The sequence below is a fragment of the Micromys minutus genome, assembly GCF_963924665.1.
Source record: "Micromys minutus genome assembly, chromosome: 16".
Lineage (NCBI taxonomy): Eukaryota > Metazoa > Chordata > Mammalia > Rodentia > Muridae > Micromys > Micromys minutus.
In genome coordinates, this window is record NC_137985.1 from 30,174,647 (window position 1) to 30,194,007 (window position 19,361).

The following is a 19,361-nucleotide window of genomic DNA, read 5'->3' on the forward strand; positions in this document are numbered from 1 at the left end:
GTCATACATAGCATAGACTAAACAGAAAACCCAGGGAACATTGGTACCTATGAAGAGGTTAGAAGGAATCTTGCACTCTCATTTAAAAGGACCCCATGTTTCTAATCAATTTAGTTTCAAAGAGCCCTCAGGTCTCAGGTGAAGAGAGCCATGGTGTTTATTTGTTATCTGTGACAGTTTCACCTCGACAGAGCTTCAACATAGAAAATTATCTTCAAACTCTGCTGAAACATTCTCACGTAAACTAGGACAGCCCACAAACAACAAAGGCCCGTCTCTCTTCAATATTCGATCTTTTCGATCTCATCCATGTCTTCTGGGTCGAGTTGCTTAATATTGCTGTCTGAAAGAACAGAGCAGAAAGGAACCAGTGTCATCAGAAGTTTCTGAGGAGAGTGACACCTTTGAAAATACACGTTCTTAAGCAGGGTGCAGCGGTGCATGTCTTTAATCCCAGCACTGAGAAGGCAGAGGCAGATGGGTCTCGGTGACTTTGATCTTTGGTCTACAGAGGATGAGTTCCAGGTCAGCCTGGGCAAGGCTCCTGTGAATTTTTCATAGAACTCCCAAGATAAGTAAGGGACACTCACCAAATAGCTGACCCCATAAACTAAAAAAGCATCAAGCGGACTGGGTCCGGCATGTGCATAACTAGACACCTTGTACAAAAGACTGGCTCGGTGGGAAAAGCCAGGGAGGACCAAGCCTATTCACTGAAGTTACTTCCCAGGAGCTCAGCACAGCAGTAGTGGCCTCCACGGGTGTTTCTCAGCCTGTCACCCCAGGTAGGTTACGATGGGGTGCCTAGGCAATTCTTTGAGGGGTCAGTGGGAAATGCAGCAGTCACCCTGGAAACCTTATAAATTCCGTTCCAAATGTTGTGAGTCCACTTCCTGGGGAGTGTTTCCACTGTTACCAACAGAGTTCCAACCAAGAAGATGGTACCTAATGCCTCTCTGCCGTGCTCCCTGCCTACATCTATGCTCTCTTGGGCTTGGGGTAATTTTTTGTTTGTGTTTTTTTCAATGCAGAGTCTCACTATGTAGTTCTGCCTGTCCCTGAACTCACAGACATTCTCTTGCCTCTGCCTTGAGTGCCCTACACTTGGCTTTGGAAAGCACTGCAGGGGAGGAGGCAGAACTATCCGGTGAGCGCACTGTGCCAGCGCGGGACCCCAGCAGGCCAGCAGATCCTGCTTGTGTAGGTGTGCGGATGAAAAGGGGTTGCAGAGCTCAGAAGCCAGGCCTGTCCTGTCTGAGAGGGTGAGACAAGAGGAGGAGAAACTATAAACAGAAGAGGAAGTTGGGACACAGTAAGTCCTACTTTGTGGCACCACTCACTTTATGGGCATACAATTCTACAGACTGCAGACTGAGCTCCTGCGAATTCTACTTGACACTTACCTTCTATTTAATGAGCATAAAGGAATTCTGTAATCACTTGGCCTAGGTAATGACTCTGAGCCTATGGATTAGAAGCTTTTCCCTCTCTGGTCTTTGAGCTCCTCCTGGGAGTGTACCAGCCTGCTACTTACTGAAGTGGTCTTGTATTTTCATAAGCAGGGGCAGCTTATCCACTTCAATCATGTTGAAGGCGAGACCTTTTTTCCCAAAGCGCCCCGTTCGCCCTATACGGTGGAGGTAGGTCTCATAGTCCGGCTCTTCTGACTGATTTACAGGGAGGTCAAAGTTCACAACAATGGTGACCTGCTTCACATCAATTCCTAGGAGAAGAAAGACACTGTAACATATTGCAGTATTTTCTTCAGGACAAATCCACCAAGAGCTGTATCTGCCCAAGGAATTCTTGCTTGTGGAAAAAAGTTGGAAATCAAAACTGGTTTTATGTCATAAAGTATGTCAGTTTGCTTACACTGTGACGTCTGTGATGCTGGTAAGACTGTTAATAAAGACTAATTCTGCAGAAATCTAAATAGGTACAAAGCATGTATATGTATAAGTGAGTGGGGACAGGGGAGGGGGGCATCACCAAACCTGCAGGGCCAAGCTCCTTCCTACTTCAGTGGGGCAAAGCCATAGTCCCGGGTCTTCTTCCCCATCACAGGGTGTGGCTCCCCTCCTCCCATGCCTATGTTCTCAGCAGCTCTTTTATTTATTTCCTAAATCTCTTGCCTCAACCGTTACAACTTTCAGAATGTTTCCCCCCATCTACCTCCCACTCCTCTAACCACCTTACAGGATAGTCACCACAGCTAAGGACAGGTCACTTGTGCTCAGGGCCTAGGTTACACGTTCCTCAGCCCTCAAGCCACCTCCGGGCTCACGTCTTCTTCGTATGCAATTCTAATTACAAGGGCTAGCCATTTTCCCACCAACTGAACGGCCCTCCTGGCTAGTGATGTTGATCAGTGGTGCCCACCTAGCAAGCTCAAGGTCCTGGGCTTGATTCCCAGCTTAAAACCAAACCAACCAAACAACAACAACAAAACCCAAACAAACAAGCAAACAACAACAACAAACCTCAAACAAAGAGACAAACAAAAAAAAACCCTGAACTGTTTTCCTTCCTTCAATACCTATCTACCTAGTGCTGCCTAGGAGACTTCTTTGCTCTCTTGGCCTTCCATCCCCACACTGACAGGCTCCCACATAATGATCTTCTCCTCTCTACTCTGAGCTTTCACCCCACCTTTTAGCCTAGGGTCTGAGATTGTTTTGTCCAAAAAGGACACCATAAAACTTTATATGGCTGTTCACATTTAAATTAGTTAATTAAAAAAAAATCCAGTTTCTCAGTCTTACTATGATTGTTTCAAGTGGTCAAGAGCTGATACAGTTAATAACCACCATCTGGACAGCACAGTCACTTTGGAGAGACCAGGCAAGAAGTGCAGCCATGGGTCATGTACGTCACCCTTTTTCAGGCAGACTATGCTTCCAAAGACAAAGGCTGTACCTACTGTGGATCCAGCAGGCCCCTCGCTCTGCTTGTCAAACTCCCAATGACCTAGAGAACATGGTTCGAGTATAAGTCCAAGCAAGGACATGGGAAGGACGAAGAAACAGCCAGTCCCCCTTTTTGACACCCCCCCATCCCAAAGCTGTAGATTTAAAACTCGAAACCCCCAGATACACCTGAGACACAATAAGGTTGACATCAGTGAACTGCAAATTAAAACGATGTGGAGACACTACACATGTCCATCTGAATAGATGAAACAAGGAACTGACACGCTTAGCGAGTGGTGGGGATGTGGGACAAGTGCTGTGGAGGGGCACAGGGGCAGGGACACAGTCACGAGCCGTGCAGTTTCTTAGGCCATCCCTGCACATGCATTTCTATTACAGATGCATTGAGTTAGCCCCTTGCTGCAAGCAACTCCAACAGCCAACTGTCAATGGAATACTATTCCCAGTGGAAAGGAACAGAGCTGGGGAACTCAGCAGCAGCATGTCAGGTGAAGAAGTCAGGTCACAGGTGAGACACACTGTCTGGTTCAGCTCAGCTGGCAGTCTGCCAGAGATAAACGTGCACCCCACTCATCAGCAGTTGCAGAAAGCGGGGAGGCGGCAGGGTTCTGAGTACAGCGGCAGTCACGTGACTGTGCATGTCGGTTAACTCTAAAGCACACTGTGCATACATTTCACGACAGCACCTAACTTTGCCATACCTCGAGCACAGACATTGGTCGTAATGAGAACCTTCTCTTTGCCATCTCGGAACCTCTGAATGATGGAAGCTCGCTGCTCCACTGTGAGCTCCCCACTCAGCAGCGACACCTGGTGGCCATCCTGCATCATCTCCACGGTCAGCCACTTGGCATTCCGACGAGTCTAGGAGAGAGAAAGGCAGTGGTCAGAACTGGCCGTTCCTCGTTCCTCGTGGGTGCAGAGTGGAAGCTGTGGAAGAAGTTTGCCTCCTTCCCCCCTCAGCCTTCCAAGAAGTCTCAGAATGGGGTCTGGGGTTCTCCGACGGTGTTTCTAAGACTCGTGTTCTCTTAAACCGGCCAAGCTTTGGCCTTCTCTTCCACAAGCTAATGACAAAACCAAGCCAACAAACACTGCAAGAGTTCTTTGCAGGAAGCCTTCTGACATCGTTATGTACACAATAAAACAGCTACCCAATTTCCTGATCTGCTCCTCCTTCTCCTCAGCATTAATAGTGATGGATCAAAAAGAAAACAATTCTAAAGCTAAGTCTCTCTCTCAGTTTACATGGCTATCCTAGAGCAGAGCTGACCTTGTTCTTATTCTACAAAGGATCTCTGTTCTGTCCGCATGCCAGCAGATGCCAGCCTAGTGCAGGGATGTCTCCAGATCCTGGTCTTAAGGCTTAGCATGTTCACGTGGTAGGGACAAAACCAAAACATATCACCATGTAACATGTCAGCAGAAAGCAAAGCACAGCACCCCTCAAACCCACATAAAATAAACACGGTGGGATGTCAGTATAAGGGTCATCCAGGAAAGCTTCTGATAGGAGCAGGTGCTCTAAGAGGAGCCTTATTTAGCATCTATTTAAGGGCCTATTCCACCTTCTCATTCCTAAGTTTTACCCCCAAACTGGACGCTCTGCTCAGAGCTGCCTGAGGATAGAAGTGAACAGCACCTGGGCTAGAAGGCATTTATTAATAGGACAGCCCCCGCCCCCACTTCATGGACCGCTGTCTGTGAAGGACACGGGCAGCCGGCTGACCTGGCAGAAGATGATGGCTTGGCCAATGGTGATGCCACCGTAGATGTTACAGAGGGCCTGGTATTTGTCTTTCCTGTTTTCGCACAACACGTAATACTGCCGGATGTTGTTCAGGGTCAGTTCCTCTTTTCGAAGCTTGATAACGTTGGGGTCAGGGATGATCCGTTCAGCAAACTGCCACACAGAGTCCTCAAAGGTGGCTGAAAAGAGGAGCATCTGGCATTCAGAGGGTAAAGCTCTGGAAGAGAGGAAGGAAGATGGCCGTCACCCAGCTACCAGACAGTCGCTCTTCGGGCACTGCCGCCAGCTGCTCTGTGCACACTGTGGACACGCAGGTCTGTCTGCTGTGATCAGATCCACGCTCGTGCAAAATATCCAACATCCTGTCACCTACCATGAATGTGACTCTCAGAGAAAGCTTAGGTAAACACTCTGGAAGGTCAGCAGTTAGTCTCATACTGGATACACGTCTGAACAGAAGGAATCACTTATTTAATTGTTTTAGCCAAAAGAAAGGGAAATGGGATGGGGGAGTGTACTGAGCAGCCAACATAAATAGTCTACTCGTTACATAGTATTCTCGTGAGTAGAAAGTAAAAGGGACCTATTCAGAAGCCCCCCGACACTCAGCCTTCCACTCTCAGCTGGACCACACTAACATATTGGTTAGAAGACGGCAAGCGGAGAGTCACCTTTGACCTCTGGCCATAAGAACAGCTGGATCCCTTACATTGGGTAGCTAAGCACCATACACCAGGAGACTAGTGCAGAAGTTCCAGCATTGGAGCTCTGAGCCTTAACGGTAGGTGGGGATAGGTGGTTGAAGGAAAAATATGCCTACTTCCTGGAAGCCTCTTCCCACCCCAGACTGTCAGCAGCCAAGCTCTACCTCCTGGAAGGGAATCAGACATCACATAGTTCTAATGTCCCGTGTGACAGCCATCCTAGAGTAAAGTTAGGCACACACTGAGCTGTCTCCTGGAGCTGCAGTCCCTCAGATTATGACAGAGTGGACAAGTACTGCCAGGTAGGGAGAGGAGAAATTCAGACACAACCAACACACACAACAGGGGAGCCCACCAATTCAGAGATGGCTTGGAAAATGGGGGGGGGGGGTGGGCCAAAAGAGAACGGCTACAACACTATCCCGCAAAACTACTGAAATTAAGACCCTCAGAAAGAGAAGGTGGGTGTTGTATCTGTAACACAAGAAAAGGAAACAGTGGGAAAGAAGCAACCAGAAGACAGCACCAAGTAGGATCAGACAGGAAAAATGGGGCTGAAGACTGCCATTTAGCTCCAGACACTCTGGACAGGGATGTAAGAGGCCAGTGTAGAGACAGACTTCTAAGGTTAGGGAGAAAGACAGGCAGGGCTTCCAGGTTTATAAATTTGGCTTCCTCAAGAGCTGGGGTAAGAAGAGTAGTGTCTGGACTTCCTCAGTGCAGCAGTCAAATGTGCGTGTGTTACTGTGCTGTCTCCGGTATCCATCTGCAGGACATGGAGTAGCTGTAACTCAGGGTTTACAATACAGCTTCTTAAACTGTGGCTGTGGCCCCATCTGGGGTGTGTGACTGATTCTGGGGGTTGTGATACAGTCAGCAATTCAGTGAAAGGTATGAGTGGCCAATGAGCAACAGTTCATTCAAAATCAAACATATAATGAACCTGAGGTGTTTCTTGCAGAGCCTGCCTGCGTTGCATAGTGTGACTTCCTTGTAGTCCTGTTTCCGAGCACATGGAATGTGTACTTTGTGCTGTGTGTGCCGCTGAGGCCGTACAAAATGCCTACACATGCTACTTGAGATGCTCAGCTCCAATTGGTCACAACTGTATCATATGAGCTGCCTACAGAGCTTTCTGCTTTTAAAGGAATATCCCTTAGTGTGTTCTTATCAAATTAGTATGTTGTAATTGTTGTGCTGTTTAATTTTAAAACTGCTGAGTTGTTGATCTGATTTCATAAAAATATCATTCTAGCAATTTCCAAAATGGTATGAGACATATTCCTGCTATTTGTGTCACACACTCACACAGAGTGGTATCCCTAGCACTGGCAATTAAAAAAAAATGAGTCGTCGATCCCAGAAAATATTGAACATATTCTGTTGCAGACAAGATTTAGTTCCTGATATAAAGATAGAAGGCATGTCCATCTCATCATTATGCAAACTGTCTCAACTGCATTATTAACAAACTGTTTTAAAATCAATCTATTAATGATTCATTTTCAGCAAATACCTGGTATTTATGCTATGCACCTAAATATTTTGGGGGGGGGGGTCATGTAAAATTTCTTCTGTGAGAATGAGTCCCAAGTAGAGAAAGTCTAAGACTTGGTTCAAACTCTAAGTGTGATATCTCCATCAAATCTTTCAGCCCAGAGTTTAGGGAACATTACAAAAGAGGATGCAGAAAGAGTATAACGCCAAAGGGGACAGAGGACACGGGAGACCAAGTCCTCTTGAGCAAGGCTCATCTGAACTCACAGAGACTGCAGCAGCAAGCACAGGGCAGACACGGGTCTGCTCCAGCTCCTCTGTGCACACATTATGGCTTTCAGCTTGGTGTTTATGGGACCCCTGATTCCTGTGCCTGTACTCTCGACTCTTTCCCTTCTGTTGGGTTGCCTTGTCCAGCCCCGATGTGATGGGTTTTACTTTATCCCATTACATTTTATTTTGTCCTGTTTGGTTGTTCTCTCTTTTCTAACGAGACAGAAAGGGAGTAGATTGGGAAGGGAGGGGAAGAGGAACCGGAAGGAATAGAGGGAGGAAAAACTGTCATTAGGATAGATTGTGTAAGAAAAAAAAATCTCTTGTCAATAAAAGGAAAAAGAGAGAACCTGACTTTTTGGATCTAAATAAAATGTCCTTCAAGTAAATGCAGAAGTGCTGGTAACAGATGACCCAGGTCTTTCAGTGTGAAAGCTGACTCTTTTAAATCTATACTGATCAACATCGATCACGCTTCAGACATGCATATCTCATAACCCAGCAACAAACACATGGCATGTCAAGCATATTGGTTCATGTTTGTAATCTTAGCTGTAAGGAGGCTGAGGCAGGATTGCCATTGGTCTGCACAGACTGGACTATGGAGTTAGTCCTGGTCAGCCTGGGCTACAGAGAGAGTCTTTCTCAACACATACACACACACACACACACACACACACACACACACACACACACACACACACACACGAAGAGAGAGAGGGAGAGAGAGATAGACAGAGAGAGACAGATAGAGAGAAAGACTTCAGCTTTAAAAATGGAGATATCTATGAAATTCTTATAAAGCAAAATAAAAATTAGATCTGCTCATATCTTATCCAAATATAAATTAACAGTAGAGTACAAATATAAAGTCAGGAAAATTTTATTTATCCCATAAACTACTTATTAAAACAACAAAAAATGATGCCAACAGCTCCATGACTTGCATGCTTTGCAGTGACATCTTACAAAGGAGGTAAGTAAGACCAGACTTCACAGTACGGAACCTTTCATTATCAAAGTCTCTGGCTACTTTTTAGTTTCAAGTTTGCTCTCTGTAAGATGTGTTAGCTATGAAGACGTGCTCGTATGGTGACTATCATCGTTGGTGGCTCTGGGAAGATGTACAGTGAATGAAAAGCTACATTGTCATCGAAACTGGGAACACAGAGAGAATGACAATGGGGACAAACACCAGGAAACAGAAATGGCGCCCTGTTTCAGGAACAGGTGTATAATTATTTCCATTTTAAAGGTTTCTTGTCTGTGTTGACTGTGCCCTGCAACTGGTTCTCTCAATAGCTGGTCATTTTAGGAGAAGAAACAACTCAGAGAACTTCTAAAACTTTCAGGCACAAGTTTTGAAAATGAAGGGTCAACAAACTCTAGTGGGAAATTGCAGGACACAGAGGAAGCAGGGCCCCCAACAGTGGAGGAAGTAGGGGACACTGACAATGGGCTAAAAAAACCTCTAACCTGGGAGAGTAGGGTGACATGAAACCTTACAGTCACAGAAGTGGCAGCTAACAGTATTGCTTGCATATAAAGTAACCGAGGAAAAACTTTTGTTTTCAACACTGCAGGGGGAAAGGGATAAAGAAAATAGTGTAATTATATTAGAATCTCAGAAATAAAAGAAATTAAAAATTATAAACTTAATAATCAATGAATTGACATGGAGATACCACTTGATATGATTGAATGATTAGGGAAAAGCTAAAGATCCCTACACAGGAGTAATGCATGGGAAAAGGCAATAGTCACATCTAGAGGAAAAGTGTAATAAACAGAAAATAATAGCATTATACTGTTTGGCCCAGAAGCAGAACAGTGTGTGTGTGTGTGTGTGTGTGTGTGTGTGTGTTGGGGGTGCACGCACACACACACACACACATGTGCATGTGGATTCAGAACGATATGACCGGTGTCTGTACAATCAAACTTATGATTTAAACACTGAGAGGAGACAGAGGGACTGGGTAAAGGCAAAGTTTAAAAGAACTCAGGCCTACTTTCTAAACTGGGATGTCATGGGACAGTTATGTGAACATATTATTTACATGAAGGTTGGCATCAGAAAAGACAGGCTTGTTCTTGGGAGTGGGCAGGACAAGGGATTACTGTCCTTCATTATAAGCCTTTCAATACTAAATTTAACATTGAGTAAATACTACTTTATTAAAAAAAAAAAAGAGCAATGCAGACTGCTAACTTCCTTCCCCAAATCCCATTCAGTGAGTGTGAGGAGGGGCCCAGAAATTTGTGTTATCTGAAGCAGCAGACACAGGCTAGGTGTGCCCCAAGAGCACTGTGTTTCTAGTCTACCCCATTAGCCATCGCACCTCCAAGGCAGCTGTGATGGTTTGCATATGCTCAGCTCAGGGAGTGGCCCTATTAGAAGCTGTGGCTCTGTTGAAGCAGGCGTGTCACTGTGGGTATGGGCTATAAGACCCTCATCCTAGCTGCCTGGAAGAGAGTATTCTGCTAGCAGCCTTCAGCTCCTCCTGTACCACGACTTCCAGGATGCTGCCATGTTCCTGCCTTGGAGACAATGGACTCAACCTTTGAACCTGTAAGCCAGCCCCAATTAAATGTTGTTCTTTTAAGAGTTGCCTTGGTCATGGTGTCTGTTCACAGCAGTGAAACCCTGACTAAGTCAGCAGCCTTCAGCAGATACCTTCAGGATCCTGCCTAGGATATAAACACAATTGGCAAAGCTTGGTGTGACTCAGGACACACACTTCACCTGAAAGCCTGCACTACAAAAGTAAAGAGGCAGGAATCACAGTAGTCTGAAGGTTGTCTGAGCTGGCGAAAACAAGCACTACCCACAGTCAATCTGAAGGTGAAGATGGCAGGAAATTAAGCCAGGAACGTAATTAGGAAGAGTGGACACACACAATTCGTCATTTGGACTGAAAATCTGGGAGGAGAGGCTGAATGAAGATTACCTTTGGATACGGATGCTCTGATCGGAGAATCCTTGGGTGTCAATCATCACATCTGCTTCATCCAGGACAAACACACGGATCTTTGTCAGATCAATCAGTTTTCGCTTGAAACACCAATCTAGGACAGTTCCAGGAGTGCCAATGATAATCTGTTTGGTGACTTCAGTGCCCCTAGGAACTGTGGAGAAAAGGGTTTTAAGTCTCCTGTAGCTATAAACAGATCCACTCACTCTAACAGGACACAAGTCAGGGTGACATGAAATATTTCTATGTGACAAGAACACAGTACAGTATCATTTTTCAAGTGCAAACCTTGAGGGTCATGGTTGTATTTAGATTCTGCAGAATTTTAGGATAGATCCTAGAGTTCTAGGTTTATGGTAATAGGGCTTTATGTACTCTCTGTGGTCTTTAAAAAACTGTGCTTGGATAAGCTGGAGTACAGTGGCATCCTATGGCCCAGCTACTCAGGAGGTTGAAGTGAGATGATCTTATTAAGTTCAAGACCAGACTGGGTAGCACAGTGAGACACCTCCTAAAACAGACAAACAAACAAAACCACATCCAGCATTTCTATCAGCCCATGGCACAGTTGTGGCAGAACTGGTTAGGTGTGGAAAACCACATCCAGCATTTCTATCAGCCCATGGCACAGTTGTGGCAGAACGTGTTAGGTGTGGAAAACCACATCCAGCATTTCTATCAGCCCATGGCACAGTTGTGGCAGAACGGGTTAGGTGTGGAAAACCACATCCAGCATTTCTATCAGCCATGGCACAGTTGTGGCAGAACGGGTTAGGTGTGGGAGCACAGGCAGGGATTGCTAACTGCTCTGGAGTCTGGAAGGAGGGTAAAGCTCGTGCAGGCCTGCTACTGCATGAGCTGAGAGACCGACTGGTCTCAGTTACCGAAACCGAGTGGGATGCATGAAGAACGGGAGCAATCACCTACCAGGCACAAGGACCTAGTGTTTGTCTCCTGCCTCCTCCCCCAAACAGCACAAACCCCTTCAAACTGCAGAGCTCTCCTAAATGGGAAACAACTAAAACGCTCAGCAATAGGCCAGACGTGAAAACCATGGGATACTGTGAAGCTACTCAGAGGGTGTGTGACATGCTTCCAGTTTGTGAGCTCTCGAAACATGGACAGAGAAGCCTCTGCAAGAGTTCAGAGAAGAGCAAAGACTGGCCTTCTGTCCTTCTCTGGAAGGCAAACTTCCCCTCTCCTATTCTTCCTCCCTTTAAAGTTTCATTTTTCCTTGGTAAGCATGTGATATTTTAATGGAAAAAAATTCCCAAATAAAACTTGTTTGGCACAGAATTGTCAAGTCTCAAAGAGCAAAATACAGAAAAGACACCTTCTTACAAGACGTGGAAATAATGTGCTGTTCGCTGTGTCCTCGTTATATTCCGGGCTGCGCCGGTGCTTAAGCCTGGACCCCTTCATTGGCTAATATTTCCCCCACTTTAGAGATGAGAAGGCAGAAAAGTTACAACAGCCTTGTTAGGTGTGACACCGGGATTTAACAGACTGCCAAGACAGGCTGACTGGTACATACTCCGGTTTCCTCGAATGGCATACATCACTTCAACATCCACACAGAATTTCCCCATCCTTTCAACCACACGGCCGGTCTGCAGAGCCAGTTCATAGGTAGGAGCCAGGCAGAGGCACTGCAAGATAGAAGAAGGGAGGAGGAAGGCTCGTCCAAGCCACTGTTCAAATTAGAAATCAATTACATGCTGTAAAGGAGGAGGCATACAAACGACACTGAAGAGTTAATCTGAATATAATTTGGCTGACTGAGAGAGATGGAGGTGCTGAAGGGCTAAGAAGTAGCTACTTTATTTAGGGATATATAGAAGCACAAGTTACTGCTCACTGTCTTTTGATGGAGGAAAGGATATAGGAAGCTAGGATATGAGGGAGGCAAGATAAATCACTGCTAGTTTTACACACACACACACACACACACACACACACACACATATACATACACACATACATATCTCACTTCTTGCTTGCTCTTAAGAGTCTGCCTGCTTCCAGCATGCTCTGCTTAAACCACATTATGAATATATGACCCTCCTAGAACAATACCTTCCCCCCCCTCCCATTTGCTAGGCCATCTCCCATAGAAGTGGTGACTGTTGAATGAAGATGCTGATGGAAGAAACTTGTGATATTTAATGGACCATATGCAGGGTCTGTGGTAGAAAAGGCCACTACAAAAGTGCTAAAAATTAGTTTCCATACATTTCAACACATGGACTCAGCATGGCTCTCTGGAATAAATTTGATCTATACCACGACTAATATATATGTTTCAGTAGCCTTATCTGGAAAGTATACTTTCTGTGCTTGGCCTCCTATAGTTTATGGGAGTCACCAGAAGATTTCTTTCTTTCTTTTTTTTGTTTCAGCACATTTGAAAGTCAGCCTGTGTAAGAACTTGATGAGCGCCCTTTGGAAGAAACGGGATGAAAACCAGATGGTTTTTGTGAAAAGAAATAAGGCCAGGAGGACGGTGAGCTGGGTGCCTTGACCAGCCACTCTGTGTGACCACAGGAAGACACTTTTCTCCCCAGGAGTCTTTGATAAAGGAGTGGGGTGCACTGGGCGCCCTTCCTGCCCCAGAACTAAGCAGCCACCATCACTATGTGCTTACTTATCCCAAACGCAGCACTGAAAACGCATGCAGGATCTCTGAATCCACATGCTGACCTTCGGAGAAGAGCATTCCCTCACTCGTTTGTCATTCAATGCTTGGCAAATCATCTCTACAATCCGGGCACTCTGCTGGGTGTGAGGGGTCAAGTGTGAACAGATCGGTGAGGAGCCACGCCTTTGGAGAGGAAACAGACCAGACTCCGAGGTTTACTAGCCTGCCCTTGACACTCAGCTAAGTAGGCAGTGGTGGCAAGGCTGGGATTGGAGGCAGCTGGACCTTGGCCAGTGCTGGGCACCACTATCCCATATCCTACCCAGTGTCCTAGGACTTTAGGAAGGAGGATCTATTCTACATTTCACTGCAGTGATCATATATTTGCAGAAGGATCAAACATGGCTGCCATTTGCAGTTACAATAATTTTCACCTCAGCCCTTCCTCACCTGTGGAAACAATTCCAAGGCATTCACTCTGCTTAGCATCGCTAAGACAAAGGCAGCAGTTTTTCCCGTGCCGGACTGGCTCTGTGCTATGAGGTTCTGGGGGCTGTGACAAAAGAGAAGACAGCTGGGCATAAACGGAATTCAAGATCCTGGGTATTAACAGACAAAACCAAGAACAACCAACTTCAAAGACCACTGCCCTGCAAACTCACGGATGTGCGAGCATCATGGGGAGGGCCATCTCTTGGATTTTGGATGGTCTGTTAAATCCCATTGCATAAATCCCTTTTAGTAACTCTTCCTTTCTGTAAGACAGATATATAGGTAGGTAGGTAGATAGACAGACAGACAGACAGAATTAATTCTCAAACTTGCAAAGTCTCATTAATATGCGTACCAGCAGCCTTCAGAAACGCATACTTGACAGATGCACTTCTGAGGTACCATTTTGCAACTGAGCATTGTCATGTTCTATGACAGCCTGTGTGACACTTAAGAAGGATTTATTTTAGCTCATGGTTTAAGAAGCGGTAAAGTCGATTATGGTGTAAGGTTGTTGGTCTCATTGTGCTGGTGGTGAGAAAACAGCGGCTCTGCTCATGCTCGGCTTCCTTCCTTCCTGTGTTTTACTCAGTCAGAGACCCCAGCCTGTGACAGTGGTAGCCACATGTACAATGCTCTTTCCTCCTTACCTAAACCTTACTACAAACACTTGCAAGAGACACAACCGGGTGTGTGTGACCTGGGTCATTCCAAATCCCAGTCAAGTTGGCTATGAAGATGAATGTTCTATAGGCACTGAGAGTAACACTTGGAAATACATTATTTCTACATCAGCCCTATCCCCGACTATATACAGTCATGCCTCTAAGCTGGACTACTGAAATAATACACTAGGCTAGAAGCCTCCGTCACGGGAAGGAGTAACGGCCAAAAGCCAAACGTTCTGTTAAGAAGATGGTTGGGGGATGAGCATTCATCAGATAAAAGGTATATCTCCATTTAATGCAAGTATCATTTCTCCATAAAACTGGGAAAATAAACTACAAACTGGCATTTATAGTTTAATTCCTTTTCATGAATGACAGAAATTTTCAGAAAAGAAAAAAAAAAAAAACGATCAAGGTGACTTATAATTTCTCTTTGACCCATTCTTCTATAATCCCATATTGTGTCCGAGTAAGAACAGCCCAGATTGGCTGGAGCATTTATACTTTTCACTCATACATTTGCACGTTCTTTTCTCATTTCTTTTTCTCTTTCAAGACAGGGTTTTTCTCTGTAGCCAGTCTGGCTGTTCTGAAACTGTCTCTATAGACCAGGCTGGCCTTGAACCCACTGAGACCACCTACTTTTGTCTCCCAAGTGCTGGAATTAAAGGCATGCACCACCATGTGCCTGGCTACATCTTAATTTGGTATCTTCCTTGGTGGACGACTGGAAGTCACATTTCAATCTCTACCACTTAGAAAAACATCTAGGCACTGGGATGTTGGATATTGCCCTTTATAGAAGTTCATATGTGACTATATAGTTTTCTTGGAAACCAAACATTGGGTGTTCCCGATTGAGAATTTGGCAACAAGGGTCAAAGGAGCATCAGAAATCCAATGCTCCTTAAGCAATGAAGACATCTTTCCAGATCCACAAACCATTTCTCTACTACAAAGTAAGACGCCAGTGCTAAGTAAGTATAAGTAACCTGAGCTACAGCAGAGTCCTGGGATGAGTGCTCCAGCGGCTGCTCACTCACAGGCCCTTAATTCCAGCAATGGGCCCCTGAGGTGTGGGCCAAGGCATGTCTAGAGTTGCACTTTGGAGAGTTGGCTATCCAACCAACTGCTACCTAACCAGATCCACTCTGCCTATGTGTATATGGCAGGCAGCAAAAGCCTGGTTTGGGCTCACATATCTGTCACCTTTTTGTTCTTAGAACATATTTTCTTCATGGCAATTTTAACCCTAGAGGATTAAAAACTCATTTGAGAAAGTCACTCATTTTAATGCCATTTGAAAGGAAGTATGGCTAGAAAAGTACAAGCTTGTAACTTTTTAAGAAGTGCTAAGGGGATAATGTTCAGGTCATCAATGCCTACGAATGGATTCTGACAGAGAGTGACACCACGGCTGTGCTCAGCTGGGCAGCACCAACTCCTGGAAGATTAAAATATTTTCTACTAAAAGTGCTCAGCAATTAGACAGCAAAAGGAAATCAAATGGATACAAATTGGAAAGGAAGAAGTAAAAACATCACTATTTGCAGATGACATGATAGTGTACTTAAGCAACCCCACTACTTCCACCAGAGAACTCCTACAGCTGATAAACAAGTTCACCAAAGTGGCTGGATATAAAATTAACTCAAACAAATCAGTAGCCTTCCTATATTCAAAGGACAAACATGTGGAGAAAGAAATTAGGGAAAAGATACCCTTCACAATAGTCACAAAAACTATAAAATACCTTGGTGTGACTCTAACTAAGCAAGTGAAGGACCTGTATGACAAGAACTTCAAACCTCTAAAGAAGGAAATTGAGGAAGATCTCAGAAAATGGAAAGATCTCCCATGCTCATGGATCGGAAGGATCAACATTTAAAAAATGGCCATCTTACCAAAAGCAATCTACAGATTCAATGCAATCCCCACCAAAATTCCAACTCAGTTCTTCATTGAGTTGGAAAGAGCAATGTGCAATTTCATCTGGAATAACAAAAGACCTAGTATAGCAAAATCCATCCTCAACAACAAGAAAACATCTGCAGGAATCACTATCCCTGACCTCAAGCTATATTACAAGGCAATTGTGCTGAAAACTGCATGGTACTGGTACAGAAATAGGCACGTAGATCAATGGAATAGAATAGAAGATCCAGAAATGAGCCCTCACGTATATGGTCACCTGATTTTTGACAAAGGAGCTGTAAACATTCAATGGAAAAAGGACAGCCTATTCAACAAATGGTGTTGGTCCAACTGGCACTCAGCATGCAGAAGAATGAAAATAGACCCTTTCTTATCTCCTTGTACAAAGCTCAAGTGTAAGTGGATCAACGATCTCCACGTTAAACCAGGTACACTGAAACTACTAGATGAGAAAATAGGGAAAACCTTAGAACTCATAGGCACAGGAGAAAATTTCCTGAACAGAATACCAATGGCTCGAGCTCTAAGGTCAAAGATTGACAAATGGGACTTAATGAAATTGCAAAGTTTCTGTAAGGCTAAAGACACTGTCAAGAAAACAAAATGGCAGCCAACAGAGTGGGAAATGATCTTTACCAACCCCACATCAGATAGAGGCCTAATATCCAAGGTATACAAATAACTCAAAAAGCTAGACTCCAGAGAATTAAACAACCCTATTCAGAAATGGGGTACAGACTTAAACAAAAAGTTCTCAATTGAGGAATATCGAATGGCTGAGAAAAATCAAAGGAAGTGCTCAACATCCTTAGCCATCAGGGAAATGCAAATCAAAATAACCCTGAGATTCACCTCACACCAGTCAGATTGGCCAAGATCCAAAACTCAGATGACAACAGATGCTGGCGAGGATGTGGAGAAAGAGGAACACTTCTCCACTGCTGGTGGGATTGTAAACTGATACAACCACTCTGGAAATCAGTCTGGCGGTTCCTCAGAAAAATGAACATAGTATTACCTGAAGACCCAGTTATTCCACTTCTGGGCATTTAACCCAGAGACGCTCCAACATACAACAAAGATACATGCACCACAATGTTCACTGCAGCTCTATTTATAATAGCCAGAAGCTGGAAAGAACCCAGATGTTCTTCAGTAGATGAATGGATACAAAAATTGTGGTACATTTACATAATGGAGTACTACTCAGCTATCAGAAACAATGACTTAACAAAATTCTTAAGAAAATGGATGCATCTAGAGAATATCATTGAGTGAGATAACCCAGTCACAAAAGAATAGACATAATATGCAGTCACTGATAATGGGATACTAACCCCAGAAAGCTCTGAACACCTCATAAAACAACTCACAGACTGTGTGAAGTTCAACAACAACAAAAAAAGGAATATATTTTAATTAAAACAGAACTGTATCACATCCCCATTTTCTCCCTACAGCCCCTCCTAGTCTCTCTCCTATCCCCTCAAATTAATAGCCTCTTTTCCTATATTGTTGTTACATATATACATATGTGTATGTATATGTACCCACAAATACTTGATTACAACCTTAAAAATGTATTCATATACATTTATGCAAAAGTGCTGAAAATTTGTACTTTTATCTTTTTAAAAATAAAGTAAAAAAAAAGTGCTCAGGTTGCTAGCCAACTATGGTATCCAAGTATTCCCTGAGATATATTTTAATTGTATGTAAAATTATACAATCGACTTTAATATGGCATACTAAAAGATGAAGGGAATGCTGATGATTTTTAGTAAACTAGCACAGTAGTTTTTTATGCTTACGAGCACAACCACATGTACACACCAAGAGTTAAGATACTCACAGCCGTAGCTCTTCAAATGTTTTCACCGAGTAGAGCGGAGAGCTGGGATCCTTCTGTAAGACTTCCACTCGGTGGCTGGATTCCACTAAGGACTGACGGATTAACTTGTTTAGGAGTGAATTGGCTGCCAAATCAACTAAAAAACAACCAGACAAACAGACAAAACAAAAAAAACCAAAAGGGGCATCAAACCGCCTGAATGTCATCTAATTAATTGTTATTTCCTATTGAGTAGCAGTATACATAAAACAACAGCATCTAACTTATTCTTATCTCTTCCTTACAAAAGAAACTCCCAGAAGGAATGCCAGCACCAGGAATTCCCTCTTCTTACAAAGATCCAGTTTCTTATGCTCTGTTGTGCCAACCCTAGACCTAGTGCAAACCAACATCTAATTGCAACAACTTCCTTGCCAAACTGAAAATTCTTAAGCCATACTTTGCATTTTTCATTTCAGCGTAGTCTAAAGAAATATACTCTCTCCTAATTTAATATTTTTTCTCATAGTATTCATTCAAAAAGAAAACAAAAATACTGCTTTCCCAAGGAAATCCTATTAACACCGTCAAAGCAATGCTAAACCAATCAAGCAAAGCTAGCAGGTATATTCAATCAAACTTGTCTCCTACCCACATCGTCTTCATCGTCATCTTCTTCCGTGTTAAGAGAGCCGTCTAAGAGGGTAAAAGAGAAATAAGAAGCATGAAGAAAGATGTTGAGCGAAAATATACAATGCACTCTTAGAATGTCTCACAGATTCTACAGTGTATGCAAACAGAGCCATCTCCTGGAAGAGAAAGTGATGTGACTGAGGTGGAGGATTTTCAATGTAGAGTAAGGAAATCAAAGCCACTCCAGCTGGCAGACACACGGGAAAGCAAAGGTGTTTAATCAAGCCAGACTTGCTTTAGCCTAACAACACTCACCTATGTTTGGGACTGTGGTACTCCTAATACCACGAAGGTTCTTCCTGGGGTGGACGAGATTTGAAAACTATTGAAAGGCACAAATTTCAACCAAGGTTAGAAAGCAGGACATCAATCAGGAAGCATGGTGCTATCCTACAGCAGGGGCAGGGAAGACCACCCCAAACTGCTTCCTTTGCAATGTTAGGGATTAATGACTTCATTTTAGGAATCCATGTCATTATATGGATTCTCATATAATAGGATGGGAGTTTCCATAGTCTCTCTCTTATAAGGGCTCTTAGACTGAATATGGGCAGTATCTGGGTGATAGGTGGTTTACAACACCTACAAGGGGAAGGTGGCTATAAAGATGAGACGCCTGCTAAATGGCCAAAACCAGGATAGGAGAAAACTCATTACAGCCAGAACTAGCAGCTGCGTGCTCTCTCTGGATTTCCAGGGGTCTCTGCCCTTTCAAATCAAAGGTCGTTCCTTCTTGGGAGTCTCCTTTTCTGTGGCCCTTCCACCCCAGCCCCACCCCCCATCACTTGACACCCCACTCCAAACGCCAGCCGGCGCTCCCCTTCCCAGGGGACTTCCCTTGGGAGTCCCTGTTCTAGCCCCCGCCCCTGGGCCCTCCCCTGCTCAGCGGCAGTTACGTGGCTGTTCAGCCGCTCGCTCTCCGCCGCCCCAGCGTCGCCTCCCCAAAGTAACGACGCCATAGCTGCGGTCTCCGCTCTC

General features: G+C 44.4%; 1 protein-coding gene across 3 annotated transcripts; it reads right to left on the reverse strand.

The window, feature by feature from the left end:
• Window positions 1-281: 281 nt before the first annotated feature.
• On the reverse strand, window positions 282-19,342 carry DDX25 (DEAD-box helicase 25; the record flags this gene model as incomplete). Of its 3 annotated transcripts, none has more annotated exons than XM_080930669.1 (12): window positions 282-343; window positions 1,535-1,723; window positions 3,632-3,794; window positions 4,657-4,894; window positions 10,103-10,280; window positions 11,661-11,775; window positions 13,215-13,317; window positions 13,427-13,519; window positions 17,712-17,847; window positions 18,342-18,386; window positions 18,639-18,705; window positions 19,280-19,342. In XM_080930669.1, 12 exons carry the CDS (start codon window positions 19,340-19,342, stop codon window positions 282-284), a joined length of 1,452 nt encoding a protein of 483 aa, XP_080786795.1. The 3 variants fall into 3 exon arrangements, with proteins under 3 accessions (XP_080786795.1, XP_080786794.1, XP_080786793.1); XM_080930668.1 differs by having other exon boundaries at window positions 19,181-19,342; XM_080930667.1 differs by having other exon boundaries at window positions 19,169-19,342.
• Between the last annotated feature and the right edge of the window lie 19 nt (window positions 19,343-19,361).